Source organism: Xenopus laevis, chromosome 4S (assembly GCF_017654675.1).
Source record: "Xenopus laevis strain J_2021 chromosome 4S, Xenopus_laevis_v10.1, whole genome shotgun sequence".
Taxonomy (NCBI): Eukaryota; Metazoa; Chordata; class Amphibia; order Anura; family Pipidae; genus Xenopus; species Xenopus laevis.
Genome location: NC_054378.1, coordinates 94,298,451 through 94,316,282, shown reverse-complemented (window position 1 = coordinate 94,316,282; position 17,832 = coordinate 94,298,451). Strand labels below are relative to the sequence as shown.

The 17,832-nt window shown below is 42.5% G+C and overlaps 1 protein-coding gene across 1 annotated transcript in view; it reads left to right on the top strand.

Annotated features, from left to right (window-relative positions):
- Positions 1-17,832, top strand: part of myh9.S (myosin, heavy chain 9, non-muscle S homeolog) — a 54,425-nt gene that overhangs the window by 21,293 nt on the left and 15,300 nt on the right. Inside the window, exons 8-17 of the mRNA XM_018261135.2 lie at positions 983-1,081; positions 2,092-2,235; positions 2,320-2,415; positions 4,022-4,140; positions 4,245-4,397; positions 5,055-5,228; positions 5,331-5,504; positions 7,887-8,001; positions 9,606-9,799; positions 9,870-9,991. Coding sequence (XP_018116624.1) covers positions 983-1,081; positions 2,092-2,235; positions 2,320-2,415; positions 4,022-4,140; positions 4,245-4,397; positions 5,055-5,228; positions 5,331-5,504; positions 7,887-8,001; positions 9,606-9,799; positions 9,870-9,991 — 1,390 coding nt within the window. The remainder of the gene's footprint in view (positions 1-982; positions 1,082-2,091; positions 2,236-2,319; positions 2,416-4,021; positions 4,141-4,244; positions 4,398-5,054; positions 5,229-5,330; positions 5,505-7,886; positions 8,002-9,605; positions 9,800-9,869; positions 9,992-17,832) is intronic.

Genomic DNA, 17,832 nt, shown 5'->3' with positions numbered 1-17,832 from the left:
GATCATGTGTCCACCCTCAGGAAATCACTGAACAGCAATGGTGAGTATGGCAGGGTAGCAAGGAGAAATCCACTGCTCTCCCCCGAAAATATTGCTGACCATCTACAGTTTGCTAAACTTCATGTGGACAAAGCAGGAGGATACTGGAAGAAAGTATTGTGGATGGATGAAGTCAAAATAGTGCTTTTTGGTTTACATGAAGAGCTTTACGTTTGGAGAAAAACACTGCATTCCAGCATAACAACCTTATCCCATCTGTGAAACTTGGGGTGGTCTGGTTTGGGCCTGTTTTGCTGCATCTGGGCCTGGACAGCTTGCCATCATTGATGGAACAATGAATTCTCAACTATACCAGAGAATTCTAAAGGAAAATGGCAAGATATCTGTCCTTGAACTAAATCTCAAGAGTCGGTAGGTCATGCAGCAAGATGATTCTAAACACACAAGTCATTCTACCAAAGAATGGTTAAAGAAAAAGTGATGTTCTGGAATAGCTTGGTCAAAGTCCTGACCTTAATCCAATTGAAATGTTGTGGGGAAACTTAAAGTGAGTGGTTCATATGAGGAAACCCATCAACATCCAAGAGCTGAAGCTGTTCTGTATGGAGGAATGGGCTAAAATTCAGTCAATAAATACGGATTCACTTACTTTTGCCACACGCAAGAAATGTTGTATAATTTTTTTCCAATACATGACTAAATATACGTGTGTTTCAATTGCTTAACTAGGTTTTCTTCATGTACTTTTAGGACTTGTTTCTAAATCAGATTTAGGTCACATTCATATACAAATATAGAACATTTGAAAGTTTGTGAACCCTTTATATTACCTATTTGTGTATATATGTATACACACACACACACACACACACACACACCTTGAAATTCAACCACTAAATTCAATCAATAATGGAAAAGGTGAGTGCTTTCAGTAGTGTTGGTATAAACACATTTTTGATAGTTTACCTTAACTCTACCCAAGACTTGCTGGAAAAGTCTCGAGCCATTCGTCAGGCCAAAGATGAAAGGACTTTCCACATATTTTACTACCTGTTGTCAGGAGCTGGAGAACACTTACAATGTATGTTTTGACCCCCTATAAATGCATGCTTACATATTTTGAGGTGATATCTGCTTCCTTTTATTTTGGACTTCTTGTAGTTCTTATTTTAAACCCATCCAAACACAGGGTTTTTTTTTTGGGGGTTTTTTTTGGGTTTTTTTTTTGCATAATTCTATGCACCATCCCTATTAATTTTTTTTTAATTAATTTTAGGTTATAAATATAATTGTTGCTTGCAGTATCTGTCTAGTTGTTTATAATGTCCACACTACTGGTTCTCCTAAACAGTATTGAACAGGCTAGCTTATAAACAATTTTAGCATGTCCGCTCTGTTTCTATGCCCTGCACTGCTGGTTCTGACCCTTTTAACCCCTTCAACAATGAGACGTAAACTGTTTTCATTAGCAATTACATTTAGATATAATGTTATGTATAATACCAATTTAAAGTTGGTTACAATAACATTTTCTTTATTATTGAAAGCAAACACGTTTCTGGGCGGGGGCAGGGGCATAGCCCTTGTATAGAACCAAATATCTTCCATAACCATACAAAGGTTGCGCATAAAAGGGCAGCTGCAGTTAGCACGAGGCAAAGTTCTGGTTACAGAAGTACCTCTATGGTATAATGATGGCCAAGTCTTTCATTAGCAGAGGCTTTTTAACCCCTGCCAAGCATGTATAGTCTTTATGGGTTCTCTTTTACACTATGGGAAAAGTGCAATGCCTAGTGAAGCACTCTTGTCAGAACTTTTCTTTTTTTTTTTTTTTTTTTGGGTTATTTTGAGAAAATGCAGAAGTCAATAATTTTTTTTTTTTTATGCTTGCACTGTGGATATTTTGTAAAATAAAGAGCCTGTGGCATTTATTGCTTGCTTATTTCTCTAATGCCTGCTGTTCTTACATTACAGTTATTACATTTTAAAATCTGCTATACACACAGTCAAAATAGTTTAATGTTTTAGGTTTTTACATTTGTGTGTCCCAAGCCTGACTAATTCTGCATTAAATGTAATTTTCTTGTAAAGCTGACCTGCTGTTGGAGGCCTACAACAAATACCGCTTCCTCTCAAATGGTCATGTAACCATCCCAGGCCAGCTAGATAAAGATCTGTTTCAGGAGACCATGGAAGCAATGAAGATTATGGGGTTCAGTGATGAGGAGCAGATTGGTGAGTTTTAATTAAAATGTGATTGGTTTTGCTCCTTTGGGTACTTTTTTATTGGGTAAAACATTTTTATTTTTTTCTTTGTAGGTTTGTTGCGGGTTATTTCTGTAGTCTTACAATTAGGAAATATTGCATTCAAAAAGGAACGCAACACTGATCAGGCTTCAATGCCTGACAATACAGGTAAAAATTCTGTATTTCCTTCAATTTTATTTAAAGTGTTTGTTCACCTTAATTTACTTCCTGTTTGTAGCAGTTTTTCTAACTGACGTTTAAAGTTGCATTTTTCACCTTTCTAAAGCGGCTCTGGGAAGGGGCAGGGTCACTGACGGTAAACTGTTCTAAATGATACATTAGTAGATGCATTTGTTATCTTTGGCCCTGCTGAGCAGAATCTGAGTTTTATTAAAGACAGCTATTAGAATTGATATAGTTGCTAATATTCCACAGATGCAACTGAGCAAATTGTAACAGTTCAGAATTTGCACCTGGATTACTGAGCTGCCTGACTGAAACGCCAGAGACAGGAACATAAAACTTTCAATTCGGTTTTGCTGTTCAAGAAATAGAAAGCAATGATATTTGGACATAATTCTTTAAAATAATTGCTTTTCCATATTTTGCACCAAAGCCTTCTATTCTCTAGAACTAAGTTGCAATTTTATGGATGCACATGTTCAAAATAACATTGAGCAAGGTATTTAATGCTATAGTTTAGAAGTTTTGAATGTTCATGAAGGTTTTTTTTGGTTTTTTTTGGCAGTTTCATAAGTAGAAAGGTATATGAGATTACAAAAGCACTTGACTGCTAGTAGGTGCACTGTGCATCGTGTATAAAGAGCAGCTTTGTCAGCCAACAAAAAATTGTGCATGAGTATAAGGTGGATTTCACGTCACTCCAACTTGTAGTGCAGCAGTGAGAAATGACTGAAGCTTAAAAGGGAACTATCGCGAAAATTAAAATGTCATAAGCTTCAGCATACCGAAATAAGAAACTTTCTTAAGATAACCAATTAAATATTCTGTACTGTTTTTGAAATAATAAAGTTTATGTTCACTATTCCTCTCTCGACATCTGTTTCTCTTCGTTCTGTCTTCATGCAGGAGTTGGTTATCAGATACCATTGAAGGTTAGATCCAATATATCTTATAGGGAGGCTCCTTTTGCCTAGAAGATGTATTAGATCTCACACTATTAAAATCACCAGACATGTCTCTCTACATGCAGGATCTGTGCAAATGCAGTTATTTTTTTAGATTTTGTTTGTACTGAAATCAGTTATTTGAATGCGCTCTAATTCATCTGCTAGTAAAGGAAGCCCCCCCTATAAGATAAATTGGATCCAACTGTCAATGATTCTGTCACCCAACTGCTGCATGAAGACAGAATGAAGAGAAACAGATGCTGAGAGAGTGATAGTGAACATAAACTTGATTATTTCAGAAACAATGCAGAATATGTAATTGATTGTATTTAGAAAATTTCTTATTTCAGTATCATGAAGCTTATATTAAATTTCACTTTCGTGATAGTTCCCCATTAACAGAGCACAAGGCTAAGGGTACTTGGTAAAGAAGGGTAAGAACATGGCTTGCATCATGTCGGATTTCAAAATGTAAATATAAAATCTATAAGTTCTTTGGAAATTTTAGATTTTTTAGTGCAGGATTCTGTTTGAGTGTTAACTGGTGCATTTCCAGAGTTTTCCTATGACCGCTATAACTGCTACCATGTCTTTATGTTGAGCTAGTCACCGTGCATAATGATAACCATCTTTTTGTGGTGCAGCTGCCCAGAAAGTTTGCCACCTTATGGGAATAAACGTGAATGACTTCACCAGAGGCATCCTTTTGCCCAGAATCAAAGTTGGAAGAGACTATGTTCAAAAGGCACAGACCAAAGAACAGGTAAAAAAATGAAGGTGTAAATGGCATCTCTTACTGTCAGGTAGATAAAACAAGCACAATCTGTAAAGTACAGGATTTTTCTAACTTGTTTTTTTGTCTTTCAGGCTGACTTTGCAATTGAAGCCTTGGCAAAAGCCACTTATGAACGTATGTTCCGTTGGCTTGTAATGAGAGTGAACAAAGCCCTAGACAAAACCAAGAGACAGGGCGCATCATTCATTGGCATTCTTGATATTGCTGGCTTTGAGATATTTGAGGTGATGGTTCAATATTTTTTTTTAATACTGTCTTTCTGTACTATGTTTTAGAGAATCTTAGGCCTGTACTATTAGTACAGTGACAAAAATAATGGGCCATATGTATCCCGTTTAACAGGAGGGTTAAAGGACCACATGTGCATGTGTTTGTCCTCTGATGTTTCTTTGTTTTGCCCAGTTAAAATTTATTTTTTTATCTTTTTAATTTCCAACCTTTAAATCTACACATGATAGTGTTCCTTTTTACACATTAATTCATTAAAAGCTGCTAAAAATCACTGGAAATTTTCTTTAAATCGATACGGACACCATATTTTTTTTAAATCGATCGGAACATTCTGTAAATGATATATATAATGTTTCCATAATAGTTTTTGCCTGATGCTTTTAAATTACCTTTCTCACCCCCATGTTCCTCTATGAGGGGGCTGCCATATTTGTGCAGCAGTAGTCCCTCAGCATTAGAAACTGAAAGGTTTAGAAGGGGCAGCCAGGTTGGCAAAACAATCAGGTTTTGGAACTTCAAAGAACAGAGAATTCGGAGTATTTTGTGTCCGTATCACTTTAAAGGCATTTCCACCAAACTCTTGTGCATCTTGGGGCTTGGCATTGCTTTCACTTTTATTTTTGAATGTACCAATTGCTTTGTTTTTACAGCTAAATTCATTTGAGCAACTCTGCATCAATTACACCAATGAGAAACTTCAGCAACTCTTCAACCACACAATGTTCATCCTGGAGCAGGAAGAATATCAACGTGAGGGCATTGAATGGAACTTTATTGACTTTGGCCTTGATCTTCAGCCTTGCATTGACTTGATAGAAAAGCCTGTGAGTTTTAAAAGCCACGCAATTATTTTGAGATTTGGTTACTTGTCCATTTCCAATTTCACAATGTTTGTTTTTTTTTTTACGTTTTGTTTTTACACTTAGGCTGGTCCACCAGGTATTTTGGCACTCTTGGATGAGGAATGCTGGTTCCCAAAAGCTACAGATAAAAGCTTTGTGGAGAAAGTTGTGCAAGAACAAGGAACTCATTCTAAGTTCCAGAAACCAAAGCAGCTGAAAGACAAAGCAGACTTCAGCATTATGCATTATGCTGGCAGGGTACGGTAATGTAATGCTTTTTAAAAAATAATTGTAGCATGGCCTACATGCTTTGAAAGGTTTTGGCCAGAACAGATTTGTCTTTATAAGCAATCTTCATCCTTTCCTTTAATTTATTTATTTTTTTACTCAATTTTTTTTATTAAGTTTTCAAAAGAGGTAAACAAAATAAAATAGAGCACAATCACAGGATTTACATTGCTCCATATAAGGCCTCATGTATACTGTATGCAATACAATATAATTGGCACAGGTTATCTCATAGTTAACATAAGATTAAGCAATGTAACAGTAATCTCCAATTAGAAGAGAAAAGTAGAAATAGAACAGATAAGAAAAAGAATTAGAAAGAGAGAAAAGAGATCAGAGAGTAGGGTCCCCCGCTTACACAATCGGAGAAAACACAGCGATATCCATTGAGCACCTAACACAAACCAAGTAAGCATACAGTTCTATAAAACAAGCTGTTTGTTTGCCACATAGCCAATCCACGGAGCCCAAGTTTCTGTAAATCTGTCCAAAGTTCCCTGAACTCGAGCTGATAGCCTGTATTTAGTTCAAAGTCCGTTGCCATGTTATGTCTGGGGACAACCAACTAATGGCCAGACTCCATTTAGCAGCCGAAAGAATATGCTTAGCTAACTGCCTGGATTGTTTTTGTAAATCCTTGATTGGGTAATTATGGAATAGTTCCCAGGGGTTCAATGGAAATGATGCAGAAAATATCTCTTGTAACAACGAATGTACTTTAGTCCAATGAGCTTGTGCGAGTTTATTTTTTGTAATACAATTTTACGCTTATGTGCCTTTTTGTGTATGCTAATAACAATATAAAAGCAGTAAACTCTGATCTGCACTCTGCCCAATGTTAATGTAGCATTTGCTCATATTTGAAACATTTTAAAGTAGCAGCTCCGTAAACCATGTGCCATTCCCAGTCATGGCTGTCCTATTAGGAAGCCATGGATCAGATGCAGCAATCCAAGTTGACCCTCATAAAATTAGTCAGTCAGGTGTTGGCCCGCAACATGGAAGAAATTGGAAAACACTGTTGTAACTTTGTTAGTTTGATACATTAGCTGACACATTGATGCATTGACTGCTACAGGGCATGCTCCCCAAACTTAACTAAAGTCTTTAGCAGAGCAGCTGCTACAATTGATACATTATTTGCTAGCATGTCCCTGATGCTTCTGAGAACGGTATTACATTTTAACAGTTTAGGTGGTCAACCTATTTTACAGTACTTTTATATTACAATTAAAAAAAATTGTGGTTATGCTACTTTGGTAGTAAATGTGATAAAGGTGAACTGCCCCTTCAAACAAAACAACAAACTTCATAACAATGGAAATAATCAGCACTAAATTATGCACAACATGCAGTTGAGCTTTTTTTCCCCCAACATTTTTTCCCTCTGTAGACCGTAAACGCACCGTGTTTATTTGTTCTAATTCATGCAGTTTGCATGCGTGAGTGGTTTACAGATCTTTCAAATCTACTTCATCTGAGCAGAACCACTTTTATAGGAGAACAAAAGGCAAATTACACTTGCTGGTGCTAAAAGTTAGAGCACCCCCAAGCGATTATATTTACTGATCTGACACCCTGGGCCGGTGCTCCTATCAGCAGAAAACTGCACCAGCCCTGGGTTCTTCCAGTGATCACCACGGATCGATCCTCTTCCTGCTTCCTTGGTCTTCTCGCAGCTGCACGTGCGCAGTAGAGTGAAATGCCGAACTTTCATGAAAAAGCCGCCTATTTTGTTCTACTGTGCATACATCTGCCCTGGGAAGTTTTAAAACTGGAGAAGGAATTGTATCATTCCATTGTGCTCGCTAGAAGAACCCAAGGCCTTTGCAGATTTCTGCTAATAGGAGCACCGACCTGGGGTGTTGGGTAAGTAAATGTAATCACTTTGGGTTGCCTAACTTTTGGCACCTCAGTGTAAATTGCCTTTCCCTCTCCTTTAAAATTACAATTTTGAATGAAATCATTGGATATTTTTGGTAAATTGCTGTAATACCATTAGTCATGCCCAACCGTTTTGTACAAAAATAGTTGAAGAGATATCAAGTTTTCAAATGGGGGTTTTTATTTCCTGCATGCAGCGAAAAATATGTAGGGGGGGCACATAACCTAGCAATAAAAAAACAGATTCCAGATGAGGTAGCCTTTATTTTGCATTGCTTAGGTTACTTTTCAGGCCCTCCTATTGATCTTCCAAAACGGCTGCCTGTTTGTTTGGTTATCGCCCAGATAGCAGTACCAGTTGTCTTTTCAAGCTTGAGACTTGCACTACAAAATATATGTAAAAAGGACTAATTGCAAAATGTCTCTGAATTATGTGTTTTCAACTTGTTTTGTCTGTTTTAAATTCAGGTGGATTACAAGGCTGATGAATGGCTAATGAAAAATATGGATCCTCTTAACGATAACATTGCCACTCTTCTGAACCAGTCCTCTGATAAATTTGTGTGTGAGCTTTGGAAAGATGGTAAGTTACACTAATAAACCATCCATTGTGCTTCAAAGGTGACCAGGCAAAATGCACCAAGGGGACCTGCAGACTACTCCATTTGTTTACATCCTTCTTAAAAACCCCTTCATTTTATTCTTCTTATACCCTTCCTCTCCTGTTAGATCTACGGAAAGGTCAGCTGCTCATCTAGAGATCATTGACAAAAGCAGGTATCGTAGTGCATGGTGTGGCCACTCACATGTCTGAATTTGGTTTATAGACACTGCTTTAAACAGCTTGAATGTGCCGCATCATACATCAGATATAATTATCTCACTGGTTTAGGCTAAAAATACTGTTGTATTTGCTGAACTCCTCAATATGCTCTAGATATAGCAAGTTGAAAAAGCCAACTGCCAGATACAAATTGACGAGCACCATAGTTTGCTGACTTTTCTTTGTCATTGACTTTTAAACCAAATGTTTACTTTTTTTTTATTTATTTATTTTTAACCTGTGTGCAATATGCCAAGATTATTTGTAGCCGTATTTGCAGTAACGGGCCTGTGCCTAGGGCAGAAGGTTAGGCAGGTGCATCATATTTGAGGAATTATTTCTTTCCCCACAAAATGCTCAACTAACCCTTTGTTGGATCCTTGCAGCAAAATGTCAACTTAGTTGGGTAATGGGGCTTAAAATGTTGGATGGCCTACAAACTTTTCGTAATCTTATTATCAAGCATATAGAGTTCTGTACAAGTTGGTTGTGTTAAAATCCCATCATCTGTCTGCTGTTTTGATAAACAAAAGGGCCTGGAATCATTTTCAGTTTTGCCTGTATATCTTGTTTAGTATGATATAATTTTAAGGCAAATACTGTATCTTTTATCTGCAGTATAATAATATACATTTGTATACATAAAATGATATATAGTATAAGTATTCTATTTTTACAGAGGGGGGCAGGTACTTGCACTAGGATGAGTACTGGGCTTTGTCATTTTCAAGGTTTAATAATATCACGCAATTCAAAGTTTTCTTGACTATGAATATCACCTTTCTGGATCGCATCCAATCACCAAACTGAGCTTTTGCATGTTTATGAATATTTTGTTTACTTTGTGAATATTGTCCCTTAACTGTTTTTATTATTATACTTAGGGGCAGCTAATACTAGGGATGCACCGAATCCAGGATTCGGCTTTTTTCAGCAGGATTCGGCCGAATCCTTCTGCCCAGCCAATCCGAATTTGCATATGCAAATTAGGGGCGGGAGGGAAACTGACTTTGTCAGAAAAAAAGTAATAAATGTTTTCCCCTTTCCACCCCAAATTTGCATATGCAAATTAGGGTTTGGTATTCGGCCGAATCCTTCGCAAAGCCGAATCCAAAAAAGTGGATTCGGTGCATCCCTATCTAATAAATTTATAAACAATAAATGTGAGAAATATCGCCAAGAACAATAAATGACGAGTCATCAAGACTTTTATTTTATTTTTTTCCCCTGTAATGTTTTTATTTCTTTATTTCAACAGCGTAACCAGTTTTTGGATACCAAAGTGACATAATTGTCCTATCTGCATTTGTTTCCTTTCTGTACTCTAATGGTTTGAATATCCTATCATATTTTTTTTGGTTTAGTGGATCGCATTGTTGGCTTGGATCAAGTAGCTGGCATGGGAGATACAGCTCTCCCTGGAGCCTTCAAGACCAGAAAAGGAATGTTCCGTACTGTTGGACAGTTTTACAAGGAACAACTTTCCAAGCTGATGGCCACTCTTAGAAACACCAATCCAAACTTTGTTCGCTGCATCATTCCTAATCATGAGAAAAAGGTACATATTAAAACCTCTGGTAATCCTTTCTAGTTATTATGATTGTTCTAATATTTAATCATTTTTGCAGTCTGGAAAACTTGATGCCCACTTAGTACTGGATCAGCTACGCTGCAACGGTGTATTGGAAGGAATCAGAATCTGCAGACAAGGCTTTCCAAATAGAGTTGTCTTTCAAGAGTTCAGGCAAAGGTGCGTATAAACTAGTGAAAAAAATGTTAAAATAGGCAAGTCTGTTTCATTTTAAAGCCGTGATTACCAAAATATGGCTTCCCATGTGAGGAGCCCAGAGCAGTGACTTGGTGGAGCCTTAGGTGATGGCACATGGGGTTTGATAAAATCTTATTCACACTTAACCTTCTTTTGCATTTTTATGTAATTCAGCTAGTTTTTACCTATGGTTATTTTCATTCACTCCAAAAAAGGGTATTTTCAGGCACTTGTTGCTAGCGGAGCATGACTTCCTAGGGATAGCAAAGCACCCCATGAACCTTAAGGTCATTTTGGGAGAGATTTTAGGATAACTAAGACATCTTCTTTTCTGATTCACTGCACATGCTCTGTGCTGCTGTCACTTACTGAGCTTAGGGACCCACTCACAATGTACAGTACACACAGAATAGAAATGTCACAATATAAGGCTGATTAGTAATTAATACAGATAATTACTACATGGCAGCACAGAACCCAGTGCAATTAGCACCAGGATTTAAAAATCAGCCCTGTAGCATCAGCTTATGTTACAAACCAACCTCATTTTCTGCCTGATAATTTGTGACGACCCCTAAGCTTAGCTTCTCAACAGCTGCTCAGAGCCCACTGAGCATGTGAGTGTCACAGACACTTTCCAAGATGGTGACCCCCTGTGACAAGTTTGAACTCCTGGATCATTGCTGCTATTGACAAGCTGAAACTTCAGGCTAAGTTCTATACAGTCATATGAAAAAGTTTGGGAACCCCTCTTAATTCTTTGTAGTTTTGTTTATCATTGGCTGATCTTTCAAAGTAGCAACCTAATTTTAATATTTAACATGCCTTATGGAAACCGTAGTATTTCAGCAGTGACATAAAGGTTATTGGAAAATATATAATATAATTAGACGGGTGCATAAATTTGGGCACCCCAAAAGAGATTCCACAACCACTAGAGATACAGGGAAAGTAGAGAACTTAAAAGAGACCCTGTGACCTCCCAGCTATCCAGTTCAGACAAATTAATATATAAGGAAGTATTCACATCAACTTAAAACATAACTTTTAATCAAAATGGGTTAAAAACACACACACAACCACAAAAACCATGCCTAATCTGACTCCATTAGCAGTGTATGGAAGTCCGGGACCATGTCCCTAAAAACACCCTTAAAAACAGGCATTTGCCGGTTCCCACAATTAAGACATACTGTGGAGAAGTTCACATGCGCAGTAATTTTCTGGCAATCCGAGAGTGTCAATGTTGACAGCAGGGGCTGTCATTTCGCAAAAGTGAGGGCAGCGCATGCGCAGTGGTTCATTGAAGCTGCTGTGGGCCAATCGCGGAAGCGCTACCGGAAGTCACTGTGCGCACCCGGAAGTGCCAGGACGGTAGTGACGCGCATGCACAAACTGACACGGGCAATATTGGAAGCCTATTTAAACCTTCTCTGGACGCGCACTCGCCACTTATGCCCCTGAGGAAGCCGTGACATACGGCGAAACGCGTCGGGCTTGTGGCATAGGTGGACGGTGGGCGACTAGCTCCCACTTGTTCCCTACGTAGTCAGGCAGGAAATTGTCACTGGGGAATGATTGGAAGGGAGGTTTGGGGAAAAGCTATTAGAGCTGGACTTATACTTTAATACATATGCAAATTAGGGGTGGGAAGGGGAAAAATGTTTACTTCCTGGTCACACGATTTCCCACCCCGACTCTAATTTGCATATGCAAATTCGGATTTGGTTTGGCCTGGCAGAAAGATTCGGCCGAATCCTGCTGAAAAAGGCAAATGTAACAGCCTCTAGTGGCCTCCTATAGCCTTTGATGAGTGTCTGAATTCTGGATGGCGGTATTTTTGACCATTCGTCCATACAAAATCTCTCCAGTTCAGTTAAATTTGATGGCTGCTGAGCATGGACAGCCTGCTTCAAATCATCCCATAGATTTTCCATGATATTCAAGTCGAGGGGCTGTGACGGCCATTCCAGAATATTGTACTTCTCCCTCTGCATAAATTCTTTTGTAGATTTCCAAGTGTGTTTAGGGTTATTGTCTTGTTGGAATATCCAACCCCTGCGTAACTTCAACTTTGTGACCTGATGCTTGAACATTATCCTGAAGAATTTGTTATTGGGCTGAATTCATCTGACCCTTGACTTTAACAAGGGCCCCAGTCCCTGAACTAGCCACACACCCCACAGCATGATGGAACCACCACCAAATTTGACAGTAGGTAGCAGGTGTATTTCTTGGAATGTGGTGGTGTTCTTCCACCATGCAAAGCACTTTTTGTTATGACCAAATAACTCCAATTTCTCTGTTGTCTCAAGGGGGACACAGGGACTATGGGGTTAAGCTCCACCCTCCAGGAGGCAGGACACTTATGTTAATGAAAAAAGGGGGCGTGCCAGATACTGTGGCTTAACCCCAGACTGTAGTCAAACCAATCAGTTGGTACCAAAGACACTGCGAACAATAAAACAGTTTTTAAGTGTCCTGCTTCCAAGGAGGATGGACAACTACAAGCTCCAAATTTTAAGAAGATTTGGGGTCAATGCCACATTCAGGGATACCTGTATTGTTGAGTAGAAACCCCCTTCGTGGGATGCCCACTGGAGTCAGTCCATGGCCTTCTGGCTAAACACGACTCGCATAGGCATGCCTGCGCTCCGTGGAGGGAGAGCAGAGGGCCTGCAGTGCGGCTATATGTGAGTAGATTCTCTTCGTCTATTTCCTCACGGTTGCTCTCCCCCCCCAGGGCTGCACCCTCTCCATTGCGCTACTGCACTGACAATTGGGCGATGGTCTCGTGGTTTTCCCCCCCTACGCTACCTTCATTTCCCTGTGGTGCTCTCAAGGAAAGGATAAGGCTGTGTGGCGCCCTCACAGGCGCATTTTACCTTCCTTCGTCACTGCAGGGGATTTGTCCGTTGACGGCGCCATTCTGCGCGCCTCCGGTGGAACGCATCCCGCAGCGTGCATAGGAGGAGGCGGTTCCTTGCGTTCCAAGCCTCCTTCTAAAGCCGCTAGTTTCACGCTTTTCTCCACGCTCTATGTGCGGCTCTATCTCTCGCAGCACACAAACAACGGACACTGCTCAGCACACTGACATTATTATAAGTCCTTTCTCCAGAGGCACTAGCAGTCGCTTATTGCACAGCATCTGTAGCAATAACAAATCCCTCAGCTGGTACCATAGTCCCTGCTTATGGCAGAAGGTAAGTCAGGGGGACTATTCCCTAGGGCGGGGGGGGGGGGAGAGCACCAGCAATTGCAGCCCAAATTACCTACTTTGCCTGCAAACATTGCCAATTAAAGATTCCAGGGGGTCAGGGTGAACCCCTCTGCAGATCTTGTGCCAAGGGAGCCCCCGCTGTTCCTGTGCCAGGAGGTACCACTACTGCCACAACTGCTATGTCTAGCCCTCCTTCTGGAGAAGACACTCCACAAGACAGCATGGCCGGTACCTCTTCAGAGCCCCCGGCTCCCCTATGGGCCCTTCAACTTACACAGTCTCTGGCCTCTCTTCAAAATCTTCCTTCTATTGCAGATAATTTGGGCTGGGCCCTGGCCAAGCTGGATCAGCGTTCCAGCGGAAAGCGCAAGAGACCTGAATTATCCAGAGCCCACTCGGGGCCCTGTCTCCCTCTGAGGGTTCTCTACATGGGGGGGATTCCTCTCATTCAGAAGGCGAACTCCCTCTCTCCGATGTATCGTCCGAAGACGAACTGCTTGACGATGAGTCTAAGGGCCATGATGTTCAACATGACATAGAACATATCATTAAAGGCGTTACTGAGGTTTTAAAGGTATCTCAGTCACAAGATCCACGGTCTCAATCCTCCAGCCTGTTTAAGAGAAAACACAAATCTTCTCTCTGTTTTCCGTCACATGAACAACTGCTGGATATTATACAAGAGGAGTGGAACTATCCTGAAAGAAAGTTTCAAGCCACTCGAAAATTCTCAAAGTCCTATCCCTTCCCTAAGGAATTGGTAGACAAGTGGTCAATGCATCCTACAGTAGATGCTCCTGTCTCCAGATTGTCTAAATCTACTACACTACCGGTCACAGATGCTGCAGCATTCAAGGACTCTTCTGACCGACGTCTTGAAGGTTTTCTCAAGGCTGTGTACTCGTCTGCTGGCTCTACCTTGCGTCCCGTCCTGGCCTCAGCCTGGGTAGCTAGAGCCATTCAAGCCTGGGCCGAATCCCTTCTTACAGATATTCAAGAGGGTGTTCCTAGAACAGATCTACTTTCATCAGTACAATCCATAGTTGAGACATCTGCCTACCTTTCCGAAACTACGCTTGATACAGCACAAATCACTGCACGCACTTCAGCACTGTCCGTAGCAGCTCGGCGTACCCTATGGTTAAAGAATTGGACGGCTGACCTCAGTTCAAAGAAGTCTTTAACTTCTCTACCCTTCAAGGGCCTACGGCTCTTTGGTGAGGAGCTGGAAAAGATTATCTCCCAAGCAACCGGGGGTAAGAGTACATTCCTACCCCAGTCCAAGTCTCGACCTTCTTCCACATTTCGTCAGAGAAAGTATTTTCGAGGCCAACCCGGCCGGTCTTCAAGGCGCTATAGCCCGCCCCAACGGTCTAATTTTCGTTCCAAACCTACAGACAAGGGACGACCAGTGTGGAAGAACAACAAGTTCCACAACAAACCTACAACAGACAAGCCGGTTTCCGGTTGACGGGGCATCCCCTCCGGAACCGCAGCAGTCCATAGGAGGAAGACTGTTGCGGTTCCGGGAGGTCTGGGTCTGGGTCAACGAGATTATCACAGAAGGTTACCACCTCGATTTTTCCTCCCGTCCTCCCAGAAAATTTCTGATGTCCAGGATACCAACAAATACCACAAAGGCCCTAGCCTTCCTAGACTGTATCGACAAGATGGAACAGGATGGGGTGATCATTCCAGTCCCCCAGTCGGAAACCTTCTCAGGTTTTTACTCCAATCTGTTCCTGGTTCCCAAGAAGGACGGCTCCTTCAGGCTGGTACTGGATCTCAAATTCCTCAACAAATTTCTTCGATCAGTACGGTTCAAGATGGAGACACTCCGCTCGGTCATCCGAGGGATGGAGTCGGGACAGCTCCTTATGTCACTGGACATCAAAGACGCCTATCTCCATGTACCCATATGGCCTCCTCACCACCAATTTCTGAGATTTGCCTTCCGGAATCGGCACTATCCGTTCGTTGCACTCCCCTTCGGCCTTTCATCAGCCCCCAGAGTGTTCACCAAACTCATGGCGGTCACCGCTGCAACTCTGAGGCTTCAGGGCATTTCCATCACTCCTTATCTCGACGATCTGCTTCTGAAAGCCAGAACGGTGGAGAAGAGCGTGAGGGACCGGCAGAAGGCAATAGCTCTGCTCCAAGAATTCGGTTGGACGATCAACTGGAAGAAATCCAACCTCCTTCCCAGTCACCGGATGACATTTCTCGGTCTCGAATTCGACACCTTGACTCAACGTGTTCTCCTCCCACCAGACAAAGGGGAGAAGATAAGATATCTAGTCTCCAACCTGCTACAGACTCAGAGACCCATGATTCATCTGGCCATGAAAGTACTCGGCTCCATGGTCTCAACCATCGAGGCAGTTCCATTCGCTCAACTGCATCTCCGCCCCCTTCAGGCCAACATCCTGTCGGCATGGCGGGGGGGATCCCTCCTGCAGAAATTGTCACTCCTACCTTCCACCAGGACATCTCTTCAGTGGTGGCTCAATCCGACCAATCTCTCCCGGGGTCAATCCTGGGCGACTCCCGATTGGATGATTCTCACGACGGATGCCAGCCTCCAAGGTTGGGGCGCAACATTCAACTCTCTATCCGCACAAGGTCTATGGTCTCCCGCGGAGTCCAAACTGCCGATCAACATCCTAGAGTTGCGAGCGGTGAAACTGGCTCTTCATCATTGGTCCCCTCTCTTCCAGGCACAAGCGATACGCGTCCAGAGCGACAATTCAACCACTGTCGCATACATCAACAGACAAGGAGGGACCCGCAGCAAAGCGGCCCTAGCGGAAGTCCAACAGATTTTGAACTGGGCGGAGTCTCACTCAGTCAGACTCTCCGCCATTCACATTCCAGGCGTGAACAACGTCACAGCAGACTTCCTCAGCCGAAATACCCTAGATCCAGGGGAATGGGAACTTCACCCGGAATCCTTCGCCGAACTAGTCCGTCATTGGGGTTTTCCTCAAATCGACCTGATGGCGTCCAGGTCAAACAGAAAGGTCAATACCTTCTTCGCCCGCTCGCGGGATCCTCTCGCAACGGGAGTGGACGCCATGACACAGTGTTGGCAGTTCGACCTGGCCTACATCTTTCCTCCACTTCCCATGCTGCCACGAGTTCTGAAGAAGATCCGGCAGTCCTTCATCACAGTCATCGTGATAGCCCCATTCTGGCCCAGAAGAACGTGGTTTTCGGATCTACAGGAAATGTCAATAGCAGATCCCATCCGATTAAACCTCAGGAGCGATCTTCTCTGTCAGGGCCCCATCGTTCACCACAACCCGGGCCTCTTCACTTTGACGGGATGGCTGTTGAGGCAACCATATGGAGACGTAAGGGAATAGCGGAAGATGTCATTGCAACTATGTTGAAATCACGCAAACCCACCTCTTCTCGGGCGTACCACAGAGTGTGGCGTACCTATTGGGACTGGTGCAGAACTTCCGACATCCCCTTCTCAGATTCTGTTTCCTTCATGGAGTGCGACATTCCGAGAGTGCTGTCCTTTCTTCAACGAGGTCTACAGCTAGGTCTGAAACTCAGCTCCCTCAAGGTTCAGGTGTCAGCTCTCTTTCAACACAGATTAGCCCTGGATGACTCAGTCCATACCTTCCTTCAAGGTGTGGCACACATCAGTCCTCCATTTCGGTCGCCTGTTCCGGGTTGGGACCTCAACATCGTTCTCGAAGCTCTTCTGGATCCTCCCTTCGAGCCCTTAGCTACGATTTCCGAACAGTGGCTCACCTGGAAGGTGGTGTTTCTCGTTGCCATATCATCGCTTCGGAGGGTCTCTGAGCTCAGTGCCTTGTCCTGCGATCCTTCATATCTCATATTCCACAAGGATAAGGCTGTGTTACGCACGATGCCATCCTTTCTTCCAAAGGTGGTTTCCTCCTTTCACATCAACCAGGAAATTGTGGTGCCTTCTCTTTGTCCCGATCCTAAGAACGATAAAGAACGCAGGCTTCACAGTCTGGACGTTGTCAGAGCACTCCGCTGGTATTTAGAGAGATCCAAGGGTTTTCGACGTTCTCAAAACCTTTTTGTCATACCTTCTGGAGCCCGACGGGGCATGGCTGCTTCCAAGACATCCATCGCACGATGGCTGAAAGAGACCATACGACAGGCCTACCTAGCCAAGGACAAGTCTCCGCCGGACGGAATCAGAGCCCATTCCACGAGATCAGTGGGAGCCTCCTGGGCCTGGCGCAACGCGGCCTCCCTCGACCAGATCTGTAGAGCGGCCACTTGGTCCTCTGTTCACACATTCACTCGATTTTATAAACTTTACACGTTCTCATCTGCAGAGGCCGCCTTCAGCCGGAAGGTGCTGCACGCTGTGGTTCAATGACGTGTCTCTCCTCGCTCCCACCCTTCTTTTTGGGACTGCTTTGTTAAGTCCCCATAGTCCCTGTGTCCCCCTTGAGACAACAGAGAAAACAGAATTTTTGTTACTCACCGTTAAATCTGTTTCTCTGTGGTCGATAGGGGGACACAGGGCTTCCCATCCCTATGCGAGTTGACCTGTTGGTCTATGGGAATGTTCTCCCTGAGTTACCAGTTTTGCATTTTTCTATGACTT